The sequence below is a fragment of the Leucopleurus acutus genome, assembly GCF_964270905.1.
Source record: "Leucopleurus acutus genome assembly, chromosome: 13".
NCBI lineage: Eukaryota > Metazoa > Chordata > Mammalia > Artiodactyla > Delphinidae > Leucopleurus > Leucopleurus acutus.
The window spans coordinates 78187732-78209137 of record NC_139155.1 but is presented as its reverse complement, the minus strand read 5'-3'; the positions used below and the strand labels follow the sequence as shown (position 1 = coordinate 78209137).

The window sequence follows — 21406 nt, the reverse complement described above, 5'->3', positions numbered from 1 at the left end:
GTCACAAAAGTGCCACTTGAGAGTCTTTTCTCTTTCTCTATGTGGGGATGAATACACGGAGGTGTTTTGGAGCAAACCTTGGGCTCTGGGAGGGAGGAAGGGTGGGTGATGGCACTGAGTGGCTTGCTGGTTACTGACTTCACGTGTGACTTGTTTGCTGCCTCCTCCGCCCGCAAGTACCCTGCGAGTTCAGACCACAGCCTCCCCGACTCCCCAAGGGGATTTCAGGGCTTAGGTTTTATGGATTGAAGAGCCAAGAAATGGCTACCTTCCGGTCAAGGGTGATTTATAAGCCAGGGACGTTGGGGGAGGGAGAGGGTCATTTCAATGAAATGCACCAGCATCTCACTTTCTGAGGGTCTGATTTTTTTTCTTTTTCCCCAGGATAAGCTACTATTTTCAGAAGTTTCTAGAAGGGCTAAAAAAAGATGTGTGCTGGACTGAGACTTGGCTGCAAAGACTCTTCAGGGAGTGATGATTATGTTTTGCTTTCATTAAAAAAAATACCCAACAACAGGTATTATTCCTCTGTGCAGGGCTCACACTGCCCTTTTCAAAGCTGAGATGGCGAGGCACGAGGCTGCAGGTTCAGTCATTCTACAAGGCTGGATTTGCAGGTCACCACACGGTACCTGTGGAGAGGGGGTCTGCTGGGCTGGTCTGCAGACACTCTTCCAGTCCTAAGAAACCAGCAGAGGGACCAGCCGTTTTCAGGTTGACATGGGTCTGAAACGACAATTCTTTCTCATGGGCGTTGCTGAAAATTACCAGGTCCTTTAGAATGCAGGGGCTTTCAGGGCTGCTGCAAGCTGAGAGCTGTCTTTGTTTAAAAGGAAAAATAAATCCATGCCTTATGTTTTCCTAAGTAGCCCTTTAAAGAAAAATGCAACCCAGAACTGCTGAATGTGAGGGCAGCTTCCCACCCACCCCCTCCCCACGGCCGCCCCCCGACAGCTTGGAACTCGGCAAAGCCAAAAAGAAAGCTTGTTTATAGAGAATTTGTTTCCCTTCATGGCTGGAGCCCTTCCTGCAGTTATGTTTACAGGGGATGAGTGTGTAGGCAAGGTCGTCAGGGAGCAGCAGGTGACATCCCCGCCAAGCCGTGAACTCAGAGAAGGCAAATTCATTAGAATGATATGAAATACAGTCTCTGCTTTTATTTAGTCACTTTCCTAGCCAGACGCTAGACTTTCCAGCTGACCCCATTTTCTGGGGAGGGGGTTTTCATTACTGTAGTTGTACGCGATCGTAGCTCTCTGCTGCTTTAAGGCTGAACCTTCAAGACCACAGTGGGGACGTGCTGACTACCTAGACACAGGTTAAAGGTCAGAGGATCCTTTTTTCCGACCCTGACTAGCTTATGACATTCCCGCTGGAGGATCCAAACTCCAAATGCTGGGGTTTCAGGCAATTTTGATTTCAATGAAGCCACATCGCTTGAGAGAACCGGGCACCCAGGACCCTCCTCATGGAGCTTTACAGCCAAGTCCCTTGTACATATTCTCTTATATTATTAGAAACTGTGTATTTATCTAACCCTGGCTTTTTCTTGCACATCATTAATTTGAGTGCATTTCTCAAATGCCCCGATTTTTGACAAGGGGTTGTTTTTAATGCTTGTTTTTATATGAGATTTGACTTCTTGATGGACATTTGTATTAGGAAATTGAAGCATGATATATATGTATATATTGTCTCCACCGTCTCTCTTGTTGCATTACTTGGATTGCATGAGATAGTGGGGTGGTGGTTTTTTTAAAAAAAAATATTTCCACAGTGTGCAAAGTGCTGGCACCATTCCCCCCCCTCCCTGGCTTTTCTCTGGCTGCCAAGGAGTCATTGATTTTGATTAGCTTCACTGCAGAGCGTCTGTGAAGAGAGAGAGGGAGGGAGGGAGGCTTTGAAATAAATTTTAAAAAAGACCTCATATCAGGTTTCAGCAGACAGCAGTGTGTGTGTGTGTGTGTGTGTGTGTGTGTGTGTGTGTGTGCAAAGCAGAGGCGGGCTTCTGAGATCATCGTTTAGGTAGCTTGCTGCATAATGAGGTGAGAAGCAAACAGAAGGGCCTCCTCCTTTCTGGTTGCTCTCAGAGGGTGAGGGTACGGGAGCCACAGGGATTGGAAGCTCTTGGGACCTCAACATTCCAAATTAGATCCATTCCCTTCTGGAAGGTTCTCTCCCTTACCCCAATGCCCACGAGCAAGTAAGATCTCTTTTCCCCTTTTCAGTTTTGGGTTCCATTTCATAGTCCCTTGAGCATAGCTCGATTAATGGTTTCTTTGGAGGAGCCCTGCACCTCTCTGGCTGCTGTCCATGGTCCTAGGCTGAATGTCTCCTAGAACCCAATTCCCATTTTGTTCTTCTTTCATTGGGATCCTGGAGACGTTTTTTCCACTTCTTCCAGTGATCTCATTTTTAAATTCTTTTCTATTTTGATGAGGGGGAAAAGGGTGATTTAAACAATACGGTCACAGTACAATGGAGCTGTGACTTTGGTTTCACAATTTATATGTCTGATCTCATGAACTCCTAGCTTTATTATCATGTTTCTGACAGTGACAAAATACCACTTCCCCTTGCTTGGGAAATTGAGGGAGTCCTCCTCTGATGCTACCCAAGTGTCTTTTGGGGACACTGGCTTGCCATTGTGGACTTGTTGAGTGTCCACCTGGTATTAGAAGTTGCAGTGACCAGAATACAGGTTTTGTTCTTCCGTGTGGATACCATTTCCTTTTCTGAATGTCCCCTTAAGTCCACCTGGGCCCATCACAGGGTCAGACGCTGGTTTGGGGGGGTGAGGGGGCGGGCCTAGTCCCACAGGAGCTGATGGAGGAAGTTGGTATCAAAAGTGTCATTTTGAAGTATAAATCGTAAGCTTATTTTTAAAAGTTCAATTCATTCAGCACCTACTTATCGAGCACCTACCATGTTCCAGGTTGTAGGATCTCCTCTGGGAAGAGACTTACGTATTGATCATGGAGGGGTGGACCTGCTTGCCACCAGGATGCTCAAATGTCCCTTTCCATTATGGGTCACAGATTTGTCGGGTCATCACTGTGACCCCAAGCCTTGCTGGCAGATCGTTCTATAGAATTTGTATGTACTGAGATCTACACTATCGTGAAGGCAATTCAGAAGCCGACGACCTCAACTCATCCCCAGCACGAAAAGGCTGGTTCTTGCGGCTTCACACAGCAAAGCAGCACTGTGCTAAGAGCTTTACGTGTTTCCCCCTTAGCTATTCCTCACGCCCATTCTGGAAGACAGTGCTGTGATTATTCCCATTTTACAGTTGAGGAAGCTGAGGCTCAGCGAGGTTATGCAACTTGGCCAAAGTTGCACGTGAAGAGTGAAGTGGCTGAGCCGAGATGTGGACTCAGGTGTGCGTGGACCCCACCCCCACCCTGGCCCCACTTCCCTCCAAGCCCCCCAGCTAAGCTTCCTGCTCCACCGGGTTCCTTCCTGAGCTGGTCCCACTGGCATTGCTAGTTCAAGGGCAAGCACGTGCCTGGGGCCCAGCAAGGAGCAGGGGAGCCTAACTTAGGTTGCATTCGGGGACACTCCAGCACAGCCTGGATGGTTCAGTTGGAGATTTTATGTATTTGTTCCCTGCCCTTTGTGTTCCTGACTTCTGTAAGGTCCCTGGGACAAGCATCTCATTTGCAAACGAGGCCTGTTTGACCTACTTCCTAGGACACGGGAAGTCTTTCTCATCTCCTTCCTGTCCCCTCCCCCACCCGAACCCCCGTTTCCTCCCCTCAAGGTCTTCTGCACTCTAAGCGCCCAGGAACGCCTGTGCGCGGTGGAGATGGCTGTGGGGCTGTCTGGAACCTCAGTGAGCCTTCTGACTCAGCTGGAGAGGCGATACGCTTGGGGACATTCCGTTCTGGTTTCTACCCTTGCTGGCTCGCTGTGCTCTTTTGTAAGAGGAATTTCATACCTTGGAGACGCTTTGTACATATTTGTAATGACTTTATTAAAAAAAAACAAAACAAAACTGGTTGTGTGCTTCCAGCCAAAGGCCTCTGCGTTTTCATTTCCTTTTGGAAGGTTGGTCTCCAAAGACTACGGGAGGATCTGGCTACACACGCCAACCTTCCCTGGGACAGAAGGCCACACACTCATCTCCTGTCCCTGTTGTGTTCCTGGGAACACCCCAAGGGGAGGGTTGGCCTAAGCAGTACCCTTGGGTTGAGCAACACGTTGGGGGAACTGGTCCAACAGTTCAAGGTCAGTGCACAAAAGCATCGTTTATACATGACATGACGCAGATAAGCAAGTGAGCCTGCAGACTGATGTCTCCAACTATGGGTGAATGGACCGCTCAGGGTGGGGTACTTTCACCTGCATTTACCTGGTCTGAGTTGTAACAAGAGACCAAGTTCTAGTTTATTCCTAAGAATGGTAGCTTGAGGACAGGTGGTTTTTCTAGATAATAGATCCTTTTTTCTTCTTTGGGGACCCACCCCTTTCCCACTCTCAGTCCATGCGACTTGGAGGGATGGACTTCATTTCCCACCCACCTCTGTTCCCACGTCCAGAGCTCAACAGCCGACCGAAGCTTGTCCAGTGCTCTGAGTCCCCAAGGCTAAAGTGATTGGTTTGGGGGCAAACTAATGAGAATCAACCTCAAAACTCCTGCTGGGGCTTCCCTGGTGGCGCAGTGGTTGAGAGTCCGCCTGCCGATGCAGGGGACACGGGTTCGTGCCCCGGTCCGGGAAGATCCCACATGCCGCGGAGCGGCTGGGCCCGTGAGCCATGGCCGCTGAGCCTGTGCGTCCGGAGCCTGTGCTCCGCAACGGGAGAGGCCACAACGGTGAGAGGCCCACGTACCGCAAAAAAAAAAAAAAAAAAAAAAAAACTCCTGCTGGAGCTTTGGGGAAGCAGGGGCTCTCTTTGCTGGGGTTGTGAAGCTGGTAGAACATAAGCAAAGAGCTTCTGGAGGTTCTCTTCCCACCACGTGGGATCCGACTGCCTGAAGACTAAACCATCTCAAAGGAAAACAATTGAGGGATGGAAAGACATGATTCTACTATCATCCCTGGAGTCCTTGAATCCAGCTGTACCTAAAGCCCATACTGTTACATGAACCAAATAAAGTCCTTCTTTTACTTAAGCTGTATTTGGCTTGGTTCACAAATAATTTCAACCAAAAAGTTCTGCTTGATGATGCTTTTGTGTCTGGCTTCATAACGTTGCCCTGAGAGGCACCAATTGTCACCTAATGCTGTTTACGTTTTAAATATCCATCGCCATCTGGCATCTGAGAAAACCCTTCTTGAATCAGCCCATGCATCTGGGGTCCAATCAACCTATAGTTAATGGCCACAGTGGGCTCTGTAGCTGCCACCCCAGTTCTGGGTGCCATCCTGCACCTTTGTGTGCTTTGTGGCACCCGACACCTTCAGAGGCCTGGGCCTCCTCGGTGGAGTGCCTGAGAGGTCTCCCACCCCCCACACTGGCCCACAGCTGGGAGCACAGAAACCTCAGGGTGGGACAAACTCTGAGATGCAGCTGATGCTCCGGAACTCCCGGCAGGACCAAGCTGAGCTGGGACTTCTCTGAGAGTCGCCCTCTTGCTGGGCTTCATCCCCTCCCTCTTCTGTTTCACTCATTCCCTTACTAGTTTCTCCTGGGAGCATTTCCTTAATAAATCAAGCGCCAACTCAACGGGATCTACTTTGGGGAAAACCTGCCACCAGATGACCACCCCCTGCATGAAGTGTGTCTTCGAATTTGTCCTAAAACAGGTCCACCTGGCTTTAAGGGGCAAACGGAGACTCAAGACCGCGGACGTAACTTTCAACGACAGATCATATTTATTGGCAGAATGGAACTTAAGGGGACATGAAAAACACCGAAGGCAGCTCTGTTTGGCCCAGAGCAAAAGTACTAAAAGATTCCAGGACTCCCTTTCTACATTTTCTCTTTCCAACCCCAAGTCTTGGCAGCCTGGAAGTCTCCCAATACACACTCCCCTAAGGAAGGTAATGAACCTATTACATCCAGGTCCAGAGCTTGCTTTTTTCATCTCATATTTATTATGGTCAAGACCTTTTACGTTAGGAGGGTCATTTACAAAGACTGAATGGAACTTGAGTCAGTGAGTCATGAAATATTAAGAACAGGATTCTGCGACCTGACACTCGATTAATCCTGCTTCTAACAGATGAGTTGCAGAGCCGAGACAGGTAAAAGAGGGTGGCATTGTTCTTCCTTTCCAACGGTGGCTCTTGGCTGCTTCTACTAAAAACTCGTGCTAGGGAAAACATGCTGCTTTATGTTTGGAAACCTCTGCCCTGGCCACTGTTCCTCCCTAAAGCAGAAGTTAAATCCTCCCACCCAAAAGAAAACCTCCAGACATGACTTTCCCCCCAGAGGGTAGGGAATGAATAAATAAAATCCTAAACGAAATCATCCCACCTGCCCCGGAGTGTTCCCCACATGGGACCCTCTTTAGAGTGTCAGGGACATGGCTCATTATTTGTGGAATGTTAGAGGTTTTTTTTGGTGGCATGAGTGTAATTGACAAAACCGTTGGGGTATTCACCAGTAATCTACATTGTTAGTTTCCCTGGTTCCAGTAGACAATACACTAGGCTTTGTCACCCTGGAGATGGCTCCAGGGAGGTGAAGTGACTTCTCAAAGTCGTGCAGGGTTTGGAATCAGAATTCCAGGCCTGACTCCCCACAGACCAATCTATCTGCTCTGTCACATGCTGCCACTTTAATAAGTAAGTCTTCTCCAGCTGCAATTTCTCATGCTTCTTTGATGGCATCTGCAGGCAGGGCGATCTTTCTGATAAAAACCAGTTGCAGAAGCTCCTGTTGCTTCCCTTCAGTTCTTCCTCAAGGCAGGGGGTACAGAGCAGCCGAATCTGCCCGGCCCCATTTCCCTCCACTTCCCCTTCCGAGCTGATTATCCAGGCAAGTGGGATTGTAACATCGCGGCCATTGCCATAGTAACAGAGCTTGAAAGATGCCACGCTGCCCTGGAAGGGATGTCTTGCTGGGTATCAGGAAATAGCCAGGGATGTCAGGCAAAGGAAAAGGTCCTGGCTTGACAGCACACAGGGGTGAATGCTCTGAATCTCTTCGGGACAGGATGGGCATGTGAATACTGGCTGAGTGAGGTGGCAGCAGGGCTCCCACCATTTCTCCTGGGGCTTCCTCGCTAACCTGCTCAGTAGCCACACAGATTGCTTTCTCTGTGATGCCGTTGGCGCTAGCCTGTTGTGCTGAGGTTGACAATGAGAGAATAGAGTTGGGAGGCGGGTAGGGCAGACAAGATTCCAGTGGCTTCTAAGGGATCACCTGTGCCTTCTCCTCCCAGATTTCAGGGCAGGGAGGGTCTCATGGGTGGAGAACTTGTGTTACAGAGATTAGTAGCTCTGGTATAGAGATTCCAGAAACACTGATCACTGCTGTGCTCTATACCACCACCCTGGCTTGTGGAAAAATCCATAACATGGATCATGCCTTTTGCTCTGAAGGCTGCTACCAGGGGAGAAGGCAATGGCCACAGGAGCTGTTGACAAGCCTGAGTCTTAAGTGAGGGACAGGACAAAAGGAGGAGGAGAGAAATAAAGATGGGAGTGGACACCCCATGACATCTGCATCTGCACCAGAGCTGGCCTTTCATGATAGCCAATCACGATTGAGCATCCCCGCCAGAGTCCAGCTAAACAGCAATTTTACGGACCAAGTCTTTCCATGGACCCAACCACGACTAGATTTCAGGAGCTAGTGTTCACTATTAGCATTCTCAGTGCAGTCCAAATCGAACGTGCTATGCACCTGAGCCACTGATGGGCGTCAGAATCACCTCTTGTGCTTTTAAAGAAACATGTCTGGGAGGCCCCACCCCTGAAGTGTCTGAGCAGTGGGTCAGCATGTGGTTAAGAGTCAGGCTCTGAAGCCAGACAGGCCCGGGCTGGAAACTTGGTCCATCACTGCTCACTGGGTGACCCTGGGAAAGTTTCCACATGGAGCCCTATGCCTCAGTTTCCTCATCTGTGAAACAAAGCAAACAACAGTACCTCCGCCATAGGGCTCTTGTGAGGATTACAGGGGGTCGTCCGGGCAGGAGGCTCAATGCTGTGCCCAGCTCACACTAAGTGTCTGGTACACGTAGTTACTGTAGGTATAAGGTGGGGCTCAGCATTGGTATTTGGAAAATATGTCACAGTGATTCTCATCTGCAGACTTGGGCCATTTAGGGGGAGACAGTATCTCCAGGCCTCTCTCTAGTTTGCAGCATCAGGTATTAGGTCACCACGAGTTAAAATAATCAACAGGTGGGACTTGGTCCATTACCAGTTCCTTGACTTGGAGGGAAGTGGGAGACCTACATAGGTGGAGACCGAGTCTGAGTGAGAAGGCGTCCCCATGTGTAGGCGTAGGATGCACACACCATGATCAGAGCAAGAGAAGAAGGTGAAGGTGGGGAAGGCGACAGGGGCCTGGCTTTAGAGGAAGAGATGGAGAGAGGCAGGAAAGAGGACAGTCAGTGCTTGAGGACTTTTTCCCAGGAAGCCCCCGGAGTTGGACCCAACACCGCTGACCCTCCGTCATCTCCCTGGTGTGCCTGGGAACACCGATGCTGCAGTCTTCAGCCCTAGTACACCTGGAAGTGTGCCGAAGTGGCCCCGTCCTTCCAGCAGCGCAGGGTATCCACGGCAACCGAGCGGCAGAGCGGGCAGGTGCGCTCACGGTCCAGCCAGAGGCAGAGGCACTCCTCACAAAACACGTGCTGCGGGGACAGAAATCAGGACCATTGGGGTCACTTTCCCAAGCATCCACCCTGTGCCCGCCTCGGTCCTAGGAGCTGGAAGCCAGTAGTGAGCAAAACAGACAATTCCTGCCCTCACGGAACTTGTATCCTAGCTGGGGAGACAAATAGCAAGAGGAATCTCTAAGAGGCAGAGTTTGCCAGTGGTAAGTGCTAAGATGGAAAGGCAGGGAAGGGGGGATAAGAGGGCTTGGGAGGCCTGTGATGGTGAATGGGGTGGCCTGGAAGGATGCTCCTGAGATACTGATATTTAGGTAAAACTTGAAGGAGGGTGAGGAGTGAGCCCTGGTGATATCTGGGAAAAGAGTGCTCCAGGCAGAGGGAATAGCACGTGCAAAGGCCCCGAGGCAGGAGTGTGCCTGGTATGCTGGAGGAACAGCAAGGAGAGTGGGGCTGAGCCTGGGGGTAGAGGGCGGGATGAGGTCAGAGAGTTGTGTAGGGCCTTGGGAGGGCTTTGGCTTTTATTCTGAGAGAAGCAGGGAGCCATGGCAGGGTTTTGAGTAGAGGGCTGACTTGATATGATTTGTATTTTGAAAAGATCCCTTTGGCAGCTGGGTTGAGAACAGACCACAGGGGTCAAGAGAAACATGGGGAGACTGGAAACATTAACGGGTTCCACTACCCCCTGGCTACATAACTTGGACAAGTGATTTAACCTCCCTGTGCCTCTTTTTCCTCACCTGTAAAATGGGGATACTACTACTGCCCTCATAGGAAGATTAACTAACATTAAAGTACTTTCACACGACAATCAAATGCACTATATGATTCTTGATTGGATTCTGGATGTGGGGAAAAACCCTAGCTATGAAGGATGTTGAAGACGATTAGAGAAATTTGAATATATATTTGAATATTAGTATTTTATATCAATTAAAAATTTGATACTGTGATAGTAGAATTGTGGCTATGGGAGAGAATGTCCTTGTTCTTGGGAAATGTCTGCTGAAATATTTAGGGATGATAGAATCAAAATGTCAGCCACTTATTCTCAACAGGTTTAGGGGGAAAAATCTATACTAAGAAAAGGCAATGTGGTAAAAACGTTCAAGATTAGTGAATCTAGATAAAGGATAAAAGGTTGTTCATTCTACTATCCTTCAACTTTTCTGTAGGTTTGAGATTTTTTAAAATAAAATTGATAATATAAAAATCCAAAAAAATGTTTTTTAAAAAAAGGCACTTAGGGGCTTCCCTGGTGGCGCAGTGGTTGGGAGTCTGCCTGCTGATGCAGGGGACATGGGTTCGTGCCCCGGTCGGGGAGGATCCCACGTGCCGTGGAGCGGCTGGGCCCGTGGGCCGTGGCCGCCGGGCCTGCGCGTCCGGAGCCTGTGCTCTGCAGCGGGAGAGGCCGCAGCGGTGAGGGGCCCGTGTACCGCAAAAAAAAAAAAAAAAAGAGAGAGAGAAAAAAAGGCACTTAGACCAATGAATGCCGGCAAATAATAAGTTTTCTGTAAGTGTTGGCTTGGCTATTATACAGTAATAGTTATTATTACATTATATCTGTTTATTGTTTATTATCTGTCTCTCCATGGCAGACTGTAAGCTTCTTATAAACCCATTCTGGTACAGTATGCAGTAGGTGCCTAATTGTAGAAAGTGTTCTAAAGAAGTGCTCCATGATGCTACAGGAGTATGTTACAGGGGGACTAGTCTGATCTAGGGGGTAGTCGAGGAAGGCTTCCTGGAGGTGGTGACACTTGTGTTGAAGCCTGAAGGATGTCCGAGAGTTAACTAGGTGACGAGATGGGGTGGGGGCTACAGCATTCCAGGCTGAAGGGAACAGATGTGCAAAGCTCCCAAGGATGGCCAATGTGGCTACAGTGAGGTGGGTGTAGGGGAGTGTGGGAGAGGAGGTGAGCAGGCCACACAGAGTCTGGATGTCCATGCCCAAATTCTCACCATGGGCTGAAGGGCAGGACCCAGGGGTCAGCAGACCCAGCGGGCCCCGTGAGGGCAGTGACTGCTGCTGTTGTCTTCCCACTGCCCAGCCCTGAGCCTGCACAGAGCAGGGGTTCTGACAAACAATGCCTTTCCAGGCAGGTTAGGTGGGAGATTCTTGAGATTCTAGGATGATGAAGACCTGGTCCCTGGCCTCCAGGAGCTCACAGTTCCCTTCTCAGATAATCAGGCAGGACCAAATCTGATGCCAAATTAAGAGATTCAAAGAACACAGGACCACCCAGGGGCTGGGCTGGAGGAGTTCATGACCCAGGACCACCTCTAGCATTTGGAGAAAGGAATAAGACCCTACAGAGGGAAGGGGAGGAGGGGTCCTTCCAAGCTGGGTGGGCTTGTGGTCAGTGGAGAATGCAGGTGGTGCTGGATTGTTAACAGTTCCCTGGCTGTGTCTCCTGGAGCACGGAGTTGGGAGAGGTGTCCCTAGGGTGGGACAGGCTACCCCACCCTGATCCCAAGTTCTATCCAGACTCCCCACGTCTTGCTCAAAGACTAAGAGCAGGCTCGCTGAGCCTGTCTCCTTCTCTGTAAAACAGGGCTGCTATTTCCCCCACACGGTATCTGTAAGGACGCAAACAGGTAAAGCCCATCACAAAGCGTCAGGTGTGAGGCACGTGTAAGGAACAAATCAACGGGGGTCGTTACAGTCTTGCCCTCTTTCCTTTGCATCACCAGCCCTCTGAAACCAAACTCCTGGTAGTGACCAAGCACCGGAGGGCAGTTTGTTCTGGAACATACTCTGACCCCTCTCTTTGGCAAGGAGGGCTTTAAATACGGCAGATTTCTGACTTCGTGTTCAAAATGCCCTTTCCCTGACCCCCCTGTAGGCTGGCAGGAGGCATGCCATAAATACTGTGGAGGGACCGATCAGGCGAGTGTGCTCCGTCTGAGCGGAGAGTTCTAACCTCTGGACATGCTCCGTGTCTGCCTGACTAGCTCCAACTGACAATCTGCTTCTTGGGCCCCAGCTCTGGGAGGCGGTGGTAGGTGGTGGGTGTGAGTGACCCACTGAGCTTAATTTGATGGCCCTTTGAAGGCGAGATAGGATGTTCCTTTAGCCCAGTGGGCTCTTCATCTATCCATGCGTGCATCTGCCCTTCTATTCATCAATCCAACTATCCATTCATCCACCCATCCATTCCCCCATCTACCCATCTATTCACCCACCCATCTGTCAAGCCATTTGCCCATCCACCCAGTCACCCACACATTTATCTTTATCCACCCACCTTTGCACTCACCCACACACCCCTCCACTTGGCCACCATCCATCTCCATCCCAACCATCCATCCATCTCCTCTATGCCATCCATCCAACCATCCATCCACCCATCCATCCATCCATCCATCCAATGTTTACTGAGTCAGTACTGTGATTCCACTACTAAGAAAGACAGACATGGTCACCACTCTCAAGTGGCTTATAATTTGGCAAAGAGGAGACAGACCTTACACAACCAGTTGCCCAATTAATCATCTAGCTGACAACTGAGATAAGTGCTATGAAGGAAAAACACAGGATCTGCAAGGACATGTAGCTGGGGGCACTGACGAGACTGGGGAAACAGAATCAGAGAAGCCTTTATTGAGGATGTAAAGGCTCATTACTGACTCATTCATTCATTTGTTCATTCGTCCAGGGCATTTAGGAATTAACAAGGTCCTTTCACCCATGGAAGTGCCCTTCTAAGCCCGGCTCACAGCAGCAGAGGAAGACTGAGACGTGTGCTAGGCCTGGCCACGTATGTGGGCTTCAACCACCACTGGATGTGGCCCCTGCCCCTGGATCTGGGGTGACGGTGTCTTGTCCAACCCTACCCACTAGTTCTAATCCAGCTGTGGGAAGACGTAGTGGTACCGGGAGAAGAACGGGAGAGAGGCAAACAGACTAAGGCTTGGAGAGACTGCCAGCAAGGAAGAAGAAAAGCTTTCACCTTGACATCCTGTTCAAAGAATTGCTGCTACCAAAAAGGAAATACAGATGCTCTGAAGCATATGAGAAGATGCTCGTCTGCTCTCATAATTAGGCAAATGCAAATGAAAACTGCACCAAGATAGTGTTTGTCACCTGTCAGATTGGCGATGCTCAAAAAAGGCTTCATAACACGGTATGTTGGTGAGGGAGGAGAGCCAAGAGGGTGCGTCATGCTCCGCACTGGGGTTGCAAACGGATACACTCTTTATGGAGGGCGATTTAGCAACATCTGTCAGAACTGCATACCCTCTGACCCAGTAATTCCACCACTAGGAATCTATCCTACTAAGAGCTTGCACACATGTGAAATGGTATACGTGCCAATGAGAGCTAATATTTATGGAACCCTGACCACGCACCAGGCATGGTTCTAAATGCTTCACCTGAATTAACTCATTTAATCAACACGATGAGTCCAGGTAGGTGCTATAGATCTCCCTATTCCTGATCTCTCATAACAGCCATATTTGTCATAACAAAAGATTATGAACTGCTAAATGCCCATCAATAGGAGAATGGTTAAACAAATTATGGTCTATCCATAAAATAGGATGTTACACAAATAAGGAACAATCTCTTCAGGCAGAGTTTCAAGTCAAAAAGAAAAGATGCAGAATGCAGTTTGGGTAGAATGTGCCACAACTTATGTCTTTTTGGAAAAGATATGTTTGTGTATATGTGTGTGTCTATATATTTAAATTCTGCAAAGCATCTCTGGGAAGATATAAAGGAAACTTTCCCAGTTGCCCATGTGGGTATTTAGGGGCCTAGGGAGCTGGGGATAAGGGTAGGAACCCTGTCACCACTTCCCTTTTTGTATCTTTAAAATATTTTTTTAATGAACTTTTTATTTTGGAATAATTTTAGACTTACAGAAAAGTTGCAAAGGTAGTACAGACAATTCTTGTATTACCCCTCACCCAGTGTCAGTATCTCCTAGTATTATCCTCTTGCATCACCGTGATACATTTGTCAAAGCTAAGAAATCCACATAGATGCGTGACCATGGACTAAACTCCAGACTTTCTTCAGATTTCATGAGGCTAGTTTTTCTCTCCTGTTCTCTCTGTTACAGGTCCCACACTGCATTTAGTCATCATGACTTCTTCATCTCCTTTTTGAATTTTTGAGTCAAACAAATTTACTCTCAATTTAAAAATAAGTACAGTTAAACATTAAAAACGAACCTCCTAAACACCCCCAAACAGCAAAACCAAAAAAATTCTGCTGATGCCGAAAGAGGACCCCACCTCCTGTCCTCCTACCCCTGGAAGGTGCGGGGGAGCCCTATGCTCTCCCATTCCTTCTAGTCTGCAGGCTACGCCTCCCCCGAAGTCTTCTCAGCCTCCAACTCGTCACTCTCTGGCCTGGTCCCCTGGGACACTGCATGACTCTCTCTTACACAGCACTTATCACTGCCTGCCTTGTTTCATAGTTATTTATGTATGCATCTGTTTCCCCAAGGAGACCGTGTGTTCTAGAGAAGGGGACAGGGTCTATGTGCCCTCTGCCTGCCTCCCCTCCCCGGTATCTGATAGGATGCTTTGACTCATACACATTTGCTGAATTGACATCTTAGCCCCTTATGTGGGGAGGAGGGGGAGGGGGAGAGCAGGGAGGAGGCAAAGGGATACATTTAGGCAGTTAAAGGTAATTGACCAGTACTGACTACTATGGGTTGGTGACCCACAACTAATAATGAAAACAAACGGTAATAATAACTATAATGATACTAATAACTGTAATAATCGTAAGTTTTAGGGCTGAATAATTAAAATTTAGCTCTTTCCAGAGATGATCTCATTTAATCATAATAATAACTCTATAAAGTAGGCATTATTATGATACCCATTTTCTAAATGAAAACGACCAAGGCTCAGGGAGACGGACTGAGCCACTCGGGGTCCACTGCTGCTGAGATTCAAACTCAGGCTATTCTGACGCTATACCCTACTGAAATGTTCATTTTCTACGTTTTACCACTGAAATCAAAGCTCAGAGAGGCGAAGTAAACCTGCCCAAGGGCAGCCAGCTAGTAAGAGGCAGAACTGAGATTTGACCTTGGGTCTGAGGGACTCCAGGCTTGACTACACTGTCCCCAAAGACCCATCCAGAGCCCCAAGGTTTGGTCATTTGGTTTTGGTCAAGCGTCCCATGCAGGCACTTGGGACTTCTGCATGGGGCAGGGCCCTGCGGTCCCCCAACCTCCGTCTCCAACGGCCCCGCCCAGCCCTGCTCACCTGGCACATAAGGATCAGAGGCTCTCGGAACTCAGCCTGGCAGATAGCACAGATATCACCAGCTTCTGTGCACTGCTGCCCAGTGGCCCGGACTCCATAATTCTGTTTGATGGAAGGGAGAGAGACACAGACACAGCTGTGGTCGCTCGCTGGAGAGACACCCTCAGAAGCACAGCAAGGTCTGTTTCCGGCTCCTGGCTCCTGTGACCTCGGTCAGGACCATTGGAAGCCAACTCACCTGAGAGGTGCAGAGAAGCTTCAGGGCTTTCCTAACTCCACCCACGCGGCCACAAATGTCGAAAGACTGAAAGGAGAGCGAGGTGATGGCTGAAAAGTATCCAAGGATTGTTCGGGATCTCTCTCACCATTCCTGAACAACCACCATGGACCCTCCTCATCTGTGACTCCAGACATTTTCAGGGCACATCCTCCCATTTGAAACTCCTCATTCCCATCAGTTTTGCTTGGCTTTTGTCTTGCTGCCTTCCATCAGCAGTCTCCCCTGCCAGTGGGGCCAGGATAGCGAATATATGGCATGCCTACTGTCTTTTCCCCCTCCCAAGCCCCAGGCAGGCATTGCTAATTGATCACAGCACTCTTCTTCTGAGTCAGGGCATAATCGTTCTTCTCTGTCCAGCACTCCAGTCAGCCACTGCCAGCAGATCAGAATCAGTAGAGGCAACATAAGCCCCAGTGGTTGACAGTGCATGGGTTGCCTGGCTAGTCCTGCTTGGAGGAAGGAAAGGGAACACATGCATTCCTCCAGAATTCTCTAAAGCCTTAAATAGATAAGGGAAAAGAAAGAGGAGGATGTGTGTGTTGTTAGGGAGGAAAACCTGATTTGTACTAATGATGAGAAGAGAAGCACTGCATACTGATTTGCAGAGCTGAGGGCATGCAATTTAAGAGGAACAGAGAACAAATTCTGTAGCAGTGTTGTCGGTGGGTTGAGAGCTCCAGACTTGGACGCTGGTTCTGTGATCACTAGCTGAGTGATGCTGGGCAAGTGACTTCTCTCCGAGCCTCAGTACCCTCGCCCATAATCTAGGAGTGATAATGGTTATGTATTTTGAAGGGTTGCTGTGAAGAGGACGACATGAAATGATGGCATATGGTGAGGTTCATGGGCAAGAAATTAGGATGGCTGTAACCATAAAAAGGAGTGAAGTACTGATACAGGCTGTGACGTGGAGGAACCTCGGAAATGACGCTAAGTGAAAGAAGCCAGACACCAAAGATTCCATAGTGAATGATTCCATTTATATGAAATGTCCAGAAAAGTTAAATCCATAGGGTGTTCAGAAAGAAGACTAGTGGTGGCCAGGCACGGGTGGAGGACTGAAGAGTGACTGCTTCACGGGTACAGGGTTTCTCTTTGGGGTGATGAACGTGTCTTGGAACTAGACAGAGGTGGCAGTGGCACAACACTGAGAGTCTGCTAAATGCCACTGAATTGTTCGCTGTAAAATGGTTAGTGGTTAATTCTGTGTTGTGTGAATTTAATTTTTCAATGAAACAAAGAGATGAGGGTGTTATTCCAGGCTCCCCACTTGCCCTCGCTGCCAGGCCCAGCTAGTGAATGGGTCTTCCTCAGGCCAGCCCTCCAGCTTCCCCCAGGCCACCTCACCTTGCAGAGGCTGTAGAGAACGATCAGGACCCCTCCGAGGAAGTAGCTGTTGGAGGCATCGTCACCCATGATGTATTTATACCACAGCTGGATGGGAACGAGTGATCGGAACAGCTGGCTCAACTCCTCGATGACCAGATAGAACTTTCCCTGCAACCACACAGAAAGCATCAATTATGATTAGCAGTAAAGACCCAAAGGACCCAGCTGGGGGGCCCCCCAGCCCGGGAAGTAATGACATTCCAGGTCACAGGCAGCCCATTAATCAGCTTTGTAAAGCACTCAGGCCTGCTTCTAATGGGCCTGCAATGTGGCCGGGGAGACACGGCCCCTGCCCGCTGCCCTCGCCCGCTGCCCACCAGCCCAGTAGATCAACACTCTGGGGATCGCGTCTCAGGGAGGGAGAAACTGGACACCTTTGGCCGAGGGTTGGAGTGTGGGTCACTCCCTGGTGCCTGCTGTGGCCTTGGGGGCTCAAAGCCAATCATGGGGGCACAGTCCCTGGCCCTGCACTCGGATCACTGTCATCTCTAGGGGGCTGACCCAGGCATCGAGGGCGACTGCCCTCAGGGGCGTGGGCAGGGCGGACCACAGGATGCAGGAAGGACAGGCAGAGAAGAGGAGAGTGGGGAAGACGTGTTCTCGTTCCCAGCTGCCCCACCTACTGTCTCCAAGGAGGCAGGATCATATCTGGTGAAAGAACGTGGACTTGGGTTCTCAGACCTGGGGGACTCAGCACCTTATCCTGCTGCACGTTCGTGAGCCTCACTGTGCTCATCTACAGAATGGGAATCACAGCTGCTACCTTCTAGGGTGGCTCTGAAGGTTAAAGGAAATAAACAGGAAAAGCATCTAGCGTTCTCTTTCTCTTCCTCTTTTGGCTTTTATTCAAGTCCCTCAAGCTTTCTGGGGCCTGTGCTATAAAATGGACAAGAAAATAACCCACCCTGTCATGTCGAATAAAGTTAAACAGACACCTGCTTAGGACTCAGTAATTCCACTCCCAGGTGTGCACCTGAGAGAAATGAAAACATATGCCTATCTGCAGGCGAATGTTCACAGCAGCTTTATTCATAATATCTTCAAACTGGAAACAGCCCAAATGTCCATCAATGGAAGAATGGATAAACAAATTGTGGTATATTTATATAATAGGACATTACTCAGCAATAAAAAGGGAACAAATGTTTGCGATACACAGCAACATGAATGAAACTCAAACATTCTCTCCTGTCAAAGGAGACAGATACAAAAGAGTACATAGTGGGTAATTCTGATTAATATGAAGTCCTAGAATAGGTAACATAAAACTGCACTGAAGACTTCCCTGGTGGTGCAGTGGTTAAGAATCTGCCTGCCAATGCAGGGGACACGGGTTCGAGCCCTGGCCCGGGACGGTCCCACATGCCACGGAGCAACTAAGCTGTGTGCCACAACCACTGAGCCTGCGCTCTAGAGCCCACGAGCCACAGCTACTGGGCCTGTGTGCCACAACTACTGAAGCCCGTACGCCTAGAGCCCGTGCTCCACAACAAGAGAAGCCACGGCAATGAGAAACCTGCGCACCGCAACGAAGAGTAGCCCCCGCTCGCCCCAACTAGAGAAAGCCCGCGCGCAGCCACGAAGATCCAACGCAGCCAAAAATAAAAAATAAAGTTAAAAAAAATAAACTGCACTGATGGAAATAAGATCAGTGGTTGCCTGGGGTGAGCTGGGGGAGGAATGACTGCAAGGGGGCGTCAAGGAATTTTGGGGGATGAAAGAAACTGTAGATTGTATATGTAAATTTTGTATTTTATATAGTGATGGGGGTGGTGGTTACACGTAGGTATACATTTGCCAAAACTCACTGAAACGTGTGCTTCAAATCTATGCATTTTCTTGTACAGATATACGATGTTATACACCTCAATAAAGTTGATTGAAACAAATAAACAAACATAGAAACAAACAGTACCGCCCCAAGCATACACAGCCTTAAAGATGTGAATAATCTTGGCTCCGGCAATTCTACTTCTAGGAATTTATCCTAACAATCAGGGATATGTGCTAATAGATATGCCAGTAGGAATGGCCACTGCAGCATTCTTTGAAACAGTACAAACAAAAACACGTAACAACTAAACGTGCAAAAAGAGGGTCTGGTTATGGTAGGGATCGATAATGCAAAGCCATACAGCCAATCAAATATCATCCTGAAAAGGAGTGACTTTGCAGTGAAGAGATCCACTACATACTGCCTTAACCAAGTGATCAAGGTTAACATCCCCAGGAATAAGTCATATTGAAGCCTAAACCCCTGATAAGATGCCCTGAGAAAAATACAGCATCATCCTGTGTATTCTGGTCAAAAACTTACAAGCTCAATTGAATCATAAAAAACGAGACAAAGCCAAACTAAGGAACATTCTACAAAATAACTGCCCAGCATTCTTCAAAAGTGTGAAGGTCATGAAAGACAAAGAAAAGACCAAGGAATTGTTACATTAGAGAGGACTAAGGAGACATGACAAATAAATGCAACGTGGGATCTTAGATTCGATCCTAGACCAGGAAAAAGACATTTGTGGAACAACTGGCAAAATGTGATAAGGTCTGTAGTTTAGTTAATAATAACGGTACCAATGTGAATTTCCTGGCTTTGCTAATTGCACTATGGTTATATTAGATGTTAATATTAGGGGAAGCTGGGTGATGGATATATGGGAACTCTCTGTATTAGTTTTGCAACTTTTCTCTAAGTCTAAAATTATTTCAAAAGAAAAAGTTAGAAAAGAAATCATCCTGGTGAAGGACATCTATTAATTCAGGGAAGTGCTCATATTATAGTTCCAAGTGGATAAGATACAGAATGCAGAGACTACTCGTTTTCGTTGTGGTTTTCTGCCTTTTCCTTTTTTTTTTTTTTTTTTTTTTTTGTGCTGAGCATAGTGCTTAAACTAGAGGGAGAAAAAAGTTATAAAAATGCATTGTGGGACTTCCCTGGTGGCGCAGTGATTGGGAGTCTGCCTGCCAATGCAGGGGATGCGGGTTCGAGCCCTGGCCCGGGAAGGTCCCACATGCCATGGAGCAACTGGGCCCGTGCGCCACAACTACTGAGCCTGCGCTCAAGAGCCCGCAAGCCACAACTACTGAGCCCACGTGCCACAGCTACTGAGGCCTGCGTGCCTGGAGCCCGTGCTCCGCAGCAGGAGAGGCCGCCGCAATGAGCAGCCTGCGCACCGCAGTGAAGAGTAGCCCCCACTCGCCGCAACTGGAGAGAGCCCACGTGCAGCAACGAAGACCAAACGCAGCCAAAAAAAAAAACCCAAATAAATAAATTTATAAATCAAAAAAAAAGTGTTGTGTATCCATCAAATGGATGATGTACAGAATGTGGACAGAGACTTTATATCTACCCCATTATATTCTGTCTTGATGGGCTGAGCACAGGTCGCTTGGAAGAGGACTCATTGAGGCAGATGTATCCACATCTTCTAAGGACCAAGGAAAGGCATCCAGTCATCCACTCACCCCAGTAGCTGACCTTGCAGAACTGGAATGTCACCCGAGACCTGCTGAATCAGAATCTGCACTTTAACAAGGTTCCCAGGTGATGTGTGTGCACGTTCAAGTTTGAGGAGCACGATTTCAATGGATAAGTGGAACAAGGGCAGTGAAGTAATATGGGCAGGATGAGGAAAGAAAGGTATTCCAGCAGCCCAGAGGTGATGGAAAGGATGGTCAATCTTTGGCCATCTTGCTGGGCAGCCTCCTGCTTTGTCCTCCTGGCCTCATGGTGGTTGAGGCCATGACCACCTCATGAAAGGTCCTATGTCCCTGTGTCTCTTGAAACCCCTGCATGCTGGCATCTGGTTGACTCTGGAGACAGACCCTGCTGTCCCCTCTCAGGCTAATCTTGCACAACCAGCCTGGCTTGGTGGTTAAGAGTGTAGCTCGGGAACCAGACAGGCTGGTGTCAGATCCTGTTGCCAACCACCTTGCTATTACTGATCCTTGGTCACTGTCTTTGGATCCCCCAGTTCTCAGGCTCCACTAGCTGCAGGCTGGTCTCCTGGTCCAGACCCCAAGCTTCCCACTCACCTAACACGTGGGTCTGGAACAGAGGTCAGCAATCTTCTGCAAAGGGCCAGATAGTGAATACTTTGGCTTTGAGGTCATACAGCCTCTGTCACCACCATTCCCCTCAGCTATCGACAATAGGGAAACAAATAGGCATGGCTGTGTTCCAATAAAACTTTACTTACAAACACAGATGCTGCGAGGCATATTTGATCTGCAGCTTGTGGTTTAACAACCCCTGGTCTATAACATCAGAACCTAGATAAGTCAAGTCATGATGGGGACTCCAATACATCCCCAGAATTTCAGAGAAGGCTCAGGGACCAGCTTCTTGGCCCTTCTTTCAGGTGCTCTGCTATGTAGACCAAGCTCGTCCTCTGTAGATGGACTAGTAGTCCCCTACTCTTTGCCGAGCTAACACCTGTTCATCTTCTGGGTCTCAGCTAACTGTCACCTCCTATAAGAAGCCTTCCCCAACTCCTTAATTAAATTAAGGGCTCCTGTTACACCCTTTAAATCACCTTAGAGCACTTCTCACAATATTAAAAAAAGTACTTCAGTATCTCTCTCTCCCACTGGACCGTAAGCCCCATTAGCATGAAGATAATTTGGTTCCTGGTCATATTCCCAGCACGCAGCACACAGCAGGTGCTTATTTAAGAGCTAGAGACCTCAGAAGCGTAAGATTTTCCATCCTTATTACTCAGGTCAACATCTAGAGTTTGCTGATGGAGAAGGAGAGTTGGAACATG

General features: G+C 48.5%; 1 protein-coding gene across 1 annotated transcript in view; it reads right to left on the bottom strand.

Moving 5' to 3' along the window:
• Positions 1–8617: 8617 nt before the first annotated feature.
• The window catches only part of RNFT2 (ring finger protein, transmembrane 2), a gene marked incomplete at its 3' end in the record, with an annotated part of 59502 nt that continues 46713 nt past the window's right edge, over positions 8618–21406 (bottom strand). Inside the window, exons 8-11 of the mRNA XM_082853570.1 lie at positions 16593–16742; positions 15204–15269; positions 14966–15067; positions 8618–8752 (exon numbers count right to left, since the gene is read on the bottom strand). Coding sequence (XP_082709696.1) covers positions 8618–8752; positions 14966–15067; positions 15204–15269; positions 16593–16742 — 453 coding nt within the window. The remainder of the gene's footprint in view (positions 8753–14965; positions 15068–15203; positions 15270–16592; positions 16743–21406) is intronic.